At 35.7% G+C, this 6820-nt stretch overlaps 1 protein-coding gene across 1 annotated transcript in view; it reads left to right on the top strand.

Moving 5' to 3' along the window:
* The window catches only part of ADAMTSL3 (ADAMTS like 3), a 616185-nt gene that overhangs the window by 402240 nt on the left and 207125 nt on the right, over window positions 1-6820 (top strand). Inside the window, exon 9 of the mRNA XM_044660156.1 lies at window positions 5008-5165. Coding sequence (XP_044516091.1) covers window positions 5008-5165 — 158 coding nt within the window. The remainder of the gene's footprint in view (window positions 1-5007; window positions 5166-6820) is intronic.

Raw genomic sequence — 6820 nt, 5'->3', positions numbered from 1 at the left:
CCTGCTCCCCTTGGTTTATCCCTTCTAACTTTCTCAGAAGGGTTAGATAAGAGTTTTATGTCCCAATGGATAGTATAGCTACTCTTCCCTCTCCGGGTTGATTACACTGAGAGTAAGGTTTGATTATTACCTCTTTATGCTCTCTTCCTCTCCTTCTTATAATAGTATTTGTCCCCTCTCCCTCCCATGCCCTCTTTGTGTGTTATAGAATATCCTATTTTCTGATTCACTCAAGTTTCTCTTGGTGTCCCCTGCTATTCACCCCCTCTTTACCATCCCCCATGCCATCTTAGATTATTTAGTGTTCCACCCTCACCCTGTGAATTATTCTTCTGATTACTATAATAGTGAATACTATAATAGTGAATAGAGTTCACTACAGAGAATTATACATAACATTTCTCTACATAGGAATACAGATAATTAGATCTCACTGAGGCCCTTAAAAAGGCAAATTTAAAAATTATAAGTTTTCTTTCTTTCCCCTCTGTATCTTATTTACCTTTTCAGGTTTCTCTCGATTTTTGTGGTTGGATATCAAACTTTCCATTTAACCCTGGTCTTTTCTGTGCAAATACCTGGAATTCTTCAATTTTGTTGAATGCCCATACTTTCCCCTGGAAATATATGGTCAATTTTGATGGGTAGTTGATCCGTGGTTGCAGGCCCAGCTCTCTTGCCTTTCTGAATATCGTATTCCAAGCCTTGCAATCTTTTAGTGTGGAGGCTGCCAGATCCTGTGTGATCCTGATTGGTGCTCCTTGATATTTGAATTGTTTCTTTCTGGCTACTTGTCAGATTTTTTTCTTTTGCTTTGAAACTCTTGAATTTTGCAATTATATTTCTGGGTGTTTTCTTGATCGAATATTGCAGGTGTTCTATGAATCCTTTCAATGTCTATATTGCCCTCTTGTTGTAGGACTTCAGGGCAATTTTGCTGAATTATTTCTGTCAGTATGGAGTCCAGGTTTCTATTAATTTCTGGTTTTTCTGGAAGACTAATTATTCTCAAATTGTCTCTTCTAGACCGGTTTTCTTGGTCTGTCACTCTCTCATTGAGATATTTCATGTTTCCTTCTATTTTTTCAGTCTTTTGACTTTGTTTTATTTGTTCTTGTTGTCTTGAGAGATCATTACCTTCTACTTGCTCAATTCTAGCCTTTAGGGATTGATTTTCGGCTATAATCTTTCGGTTTTCGGCCATAATCTTCTGGTATTCCTTTTCAATCTGGTCATTTCTGGTGTTAAATTTGCTTATCAGTTCATGTGGTTTCTGAGCCTCACTTTCCAATTGCAAGATTCTACCTTTTAAACTGTTATTTTCTTGCCAGATCTCTTCCATTTTCCTCAAAATCTCAGTTTTGCACTCTTCCATAGCTTGTGAGGAGTTTTCCTTATTTCAAGAGGGTCTGGATGCTTGTTTGTTCTCCTCCTCTGTTTGCTCGGTTGTCTGGATTTTCTCTGTGTAAAAGTTGTCGAGTGTTAAAGACTTCTTCTTCTTGTTATTATTCTTTCTCTTCTGAACTTCCTGAGACTGGGTAGCCATCATTAGCCCAGCAGCTTCTCAGGTTTATCCTTGCGCTCAGGGTCTGATTGCGGTCCTTTGGCTCCTGAGGTCTGAGTTCTGGTTTTTTCCAAGGTCAAGCCCTCTGGTGGACCCCGTTGCTTGATCCTCTGCCGGAGGTTTCTTAACAAGTCTCAGGGTGCTGCTTCCACAGTCATATACCCGTCTGCACTGGTTCCCCACTCAGGGTTTCAGAGCTTTAGCTCATGGCTGTGTCTGCCTCCACCCACTCCTCCTCCCACGCCTGCTCTCTGAGCCCATGTTCTGAACCCTGCTCCCGCGCTCAGATTTTGTGTGTTTTCTTTAGCTTTTTGGGGTCCTAAATCTTGCTGCCAATGATTCGATGGGTGCCCCAAACTTGCTCTATTTCTTTTTAGCTGGCTTCGGTGCTATAGGTGTGTGTGGAGGGGTGGGGGTGGGGTGGTTGCTTAGCCCGTGATTTAGTGAGAGCTGTTTCACCCCTTTATAGCATGGAAATGCCTTGATTCCACGTAGCTTCCACCCTGTGCCCTGTTGTGGGGTTCCTCCAGTCGTCTGGACTTGTTTTTATGTCCCCTTGTGGAGTTTTGTGTGTTTTCGGTCAGGAGAGGTTAAGAGCTGCTTCTTACTCTGCCACCATCTTAACCTGGAACCTCTTATTAGATTTTAAACTAGTAGAATATTATTGTAGAATGCAGGTAGTCTTCATATCTAAGTCATTTCTCTGACACCAATGGCTGTGACCCCCAGCAAAGTTTAACCTTTAGGCACTATAGGCAACTCAATGAGATTGTAAGATACAAAATACTCCATACAGGCAAGTTTCTATGCCAAGACTTCCCCACAACTCTGAAATCACAGGTCTAGAAAAAAAACCTTTAATGCTAATTATTTTAATGCTAGTTTTAATTTTAATTAATTAACTTTAATGCTAGCTAGTTGTTTTTATACCATTTAAAGATAAAACATATTTGACCACTTTATGATTATAAGTTGCTTTCCCCCAATCTTCACAACCACCTGGTAAAGCAGGTAGTAAAAATGAAATTGTTCCCACTTTATAGATGAGACAATTGAGATTCAGAGCCAGATCTTGAATCCATATTCTCCCTCCCTAAATTTTGAACACTTTCCACTACCTCACATTGCCTTTCAAAGAACCTCCTGGGAACTAGAAAAAAACTTAGTCTATATTTCCAAATATCTAATATGATCAGGGATTTATTCCAGACTTTGATTTCAAGGTCATTGCCTCAAAGCAGCTGGTTTTTGTGGTCTTGAAAGTAGCCAGCATACTTCATACCCTTCTAATAAATTCTCCAAATCAGTAGCTCACTTGTATCCCTTGATTTTTCCCAGAAACATTCTCTGCCTTTCTGTCAGTGATAACCAGCGATGCCTGCAAAAGGTTACAGTCTTTTGTGGATTTAGCACCAAGCTCTCTGGAATTCCTGTGGCAGCCACAGTAGCAGAGAGAAAATCCAACAAAAGAAAGCAGTATATAAATGCAAAACCTTTAAGACTATATTCCTAGCTTTTCATTTTTCTCTTTTCTAGTAACTTGGCTAGAGATGTTAGACTTGGTGTTTTTTGTCTAGATCTCTAAGAACATTAAAATTACATTCTATCAATCATAGGAAATCAGAGTTAGAAGGGAATTCATTTATTCCAATCAATTCATTTTACAGATGATGAAATTGAAACCTTAAGAGGTCATGTGATTTGTTAAAGGTCATGCAGCAAGTTAGTGTCAAGAGTTAGAACTAAAACCCAAATGTCTTGGTTCCCATTTCAGTGATCTTTCCACAACCCTATCTTGCTTCTCTCAAGCTTCTCTCTTCTTTAGTCCATATCTAAGAAGTAGAGTAAGATTAAGAATTATGACAGTTATCTGGATGAGAAAAAGCAAAAGTTTTCTGTGATTTGGGGGCTATTTCAGGCAAATAGCTTATTTGGGGCCAATCCACATAGGTAGTTAACTTATTTGTCAGCTTTGTTCATCTCAGAGTCAGGGATATGGTAGTAAATATTTAATAATCAGGTCTACAGTTGGAAAATGTTAGCAGAATAGTACACTTTCAAACTTAATCTGCATTAATATTTTTCTCCAACTCTTTCTTAAGTTTAGACAGCCATCAAAAATAATAAACTAGAACCTGACTTATTGCTGATTTCTGAGGTGTAAATGCTCACCAAAAATTGAGCAATCTCTTGAGAACGTTCCTGACTTAGTCAAAGGACATTCATGACCTTAATTTGACTAAGTAAAAGAGAAGCATTCATAATTGAAAGGCTGCCCTATTTGTTAAACTCTGCCTTTTTATCCCATTTCTCTCTCCCAAATGCTCCCTAAAAGTTATTGCTGAAAATCTCCTGCATCTAATGTTCTCAGGTCAAGTATACTTGAAGTAAAGATGTGGGTTTATTGGTTCATTTATTTGTTAAATGGCATGGACACTAGATTGTAGTAGAAGAAACTGACAAATGCTTGATCTCTACCCACTGATCTCCAGACTTTGCATTTTTCTATAGCTTATAGATCTCCATTTAGCTGTAACTAGGGGGTCTTCACTTTTTTGTGATATGGACCCTTCTGGCAATCTGTTGAAGTCTATGGATCATTTCTTAGAAAAATGCTTGTTGCCTACATTTTAATCAAATTGAAATGCTAAATTTGTTAGAGATTAGTGAAAATAACAATAAGAACAGAAACAATTAACATCGATAAAGCATTTAAGGTTTGAAAATTGCTTTGCAGATATCTCATTTTAACCTCATTTCATCTCTAGAAAGTAGGTGCTATTATTATCCCATTTTTACAGATGAGGAAACTTGAGACAAACAAAAAGTCACATGCTTAGTGTCCTAAGTATAATTTGAACTCATGGCTTCCTGACTCCAGGATCAATGCTCTGCCACGTGGCAATATTTTTTTCTCCCATCCAGGTTCATGATCTTTCTGAAATCTGTCTTTCAGTATACCTCAAATTAAACAGTCTTACTCAAAAAGCAAGTTCTAGATGTGTTATTGTCTCAGACTGCACCATGATAATTGCATTATAACCATATTAATCAGGTTATGACCATGTTAATCATACATATATGTGTGTATGCACACACACATGCCATTAGTAATTAAAACTTAACCTAGCTCTTCTGGTGCTTATTGAATAATTAGGTAACACATATCTCTAAAACAGTGATAGTATGTCTAAAACAATTAATCAGTAAATAGACTTTAAAGAGGAAATGGCCACTTATATTGATGGGAATAAGAACTACTGAAAGAGCAGGATTTATATATGTGTGTATGTGGCACCGGTTAGGGTTTGTGAATGTATGAATTTTTGTGGAGAATAAAATAATTTCACATGAGCCAATGGTTGCTAATTACTGTCACTATACACAAGAATCCATCTTAAAACAGCTTTTAAAATCATCTTACTTTTTTCAATTTTTTTTAGTTATTGAATCAAAAACCCTTCAAGGAAGTAAAGGAGAGCACAGTTTTGCTGCCCCTGGAATTTTTATTATAGAAAACACTACAGTTGAATTTCTGAGAGGATCTGATAGAGAAACCTTTAAGATTCCGGGTCCTTTGGGAGCAGATTTCATTTTCAAGGTAAGATGAGCCTATTTGCCAATATCTCAACATAATTAAAGCATAATATCAGTCCTTATATATTGAAATGTCAAGTAAGCAAATAAATCTATTCAGGCTGATATTACATGTCTATGTATATGATCAGTCTGCTTTTGTTACTTGTCCGCTTGTTCCAATAGAAATACAGTCAACCATATTTCTTTGTTTAGCCCTAAAACCCTTGTGAACTATGGACAGATTTCATTTATAGGGCATGGTTTTTATCTACTGCATTTCAGTTTCATATTCAATTTAATTACTCTCCTCATTATATTGAAAATAGTTTAGAATTGACTTATTCAACAAACCATTATTAAGTATCTAATGTGATAACTGGGCTATCAGGGGCGATAAAAAGTCTGCTCCCATAGAATTTACTTTTCAATGGGGAGATGAGACATAAATACAGTAATTCTAAGATATAATGTTACACGGGAAGTGAATTAGAGTGATAAATAAAGGAGGTCACTGTGAATAAGAGGATTCAGGAAAAGATATATGAATGAGGTGGTACCATTAAAGAATGGGTAGAAATTGATAGTCAATGAATGTGAATAGACAGTTTTCAGAAGACAAAATCAAAGCTATTTGTAGTCATAAAAATGCTACAAATAATTACTAATTAGGAAGTACAAATTAAAACACCTATCAGATTGGGTGATATAACAAAAAGAAAACGACAAAAGGTTGAATGGGATATGGGAAAGTTGGGTCACTAATACGCTTTTGGTGGAGTTTTAAACAAATCTAACCATTTTGGAAAGCAATTTGAAACTATGCTCAAAGGGATATAAAATAGCATATTCTTTTATGCAGTAATACCCCTAATAGATTTGTCTCCTAAAAGAGATTTTAAAAATAAGAAAAGGTCCTATATGCATAAGAATATTTTTAGTAATTTTTTTTGTGGTGGCAAAGAATTAGAAATTAAGGGGATACTCATAGATTGGGGAATGGCTGAGTAAGTTATGGTATATGATTGTGATGGATTACTATTGTGCTTTGGGAGATGATAGACAAGATGGTTTCAGAAAAACCTGCAAAGACATATGAACTAATGCAAAATGAAGTGAGGAGAGGCAGGAGATCATTGTACACAGTAATAGCAATATGGTAGAATGATCAACATTGAATGCTTTAGCTATTCTCAGCAATCCAATGATCTAAGACAATTTTGAAGGATTTAGGAAGAAAAATTCTATTCTCCTCCATAGAAAGAACTGAAGGAGTCTGAATACAGATAGAAACATATTTATTTTTACTTTTTTTTCTTGTTTTGTTTTTTTGTTTCTTCTCTTTTGCAACATGGCTAATATGGAAATGTTTTGCATGACTACACATTTATAATCTATATCAACATGCTTGCTCTCTCAAAAGTAGGGAAGAAAAAAGGAATTTGGAACTCAAAAATTAAAAAAAATAAATATTAAAAATTATTTTATATGTAACTGAGAAAAATATAAGAAAATTCTATTGAAATGAATGGGTATAAAGTCAATAGGCAAAAAGTAGAAGACTATATATAGTGTGTATAATATAGTTATTTCTGTAATGCTATAAATAGAGTTTATCTAGATTTTAATTATACATTTTATAAAATATCTCATGCTATTGTTGTGGAAAAGATAGAGAAG

This window comes from Gracilinanus agilis, chromosome 2 (genome assembly GCF_016433145.1).
Source record: "Gracilinanus agilis isolate LMUSP501 chromosome 2, AgileGrace, whole genome shotgun sequence".
NCBI lineage: Eukaryota > Metazoa > Chordata > Mammalia > Didelphimorphia > Didelphidae > Gracilinanus > Gracilinanus agilis.
This window is presented reverse-complemented; position numbering and strand designations above follow the sequence as displayed.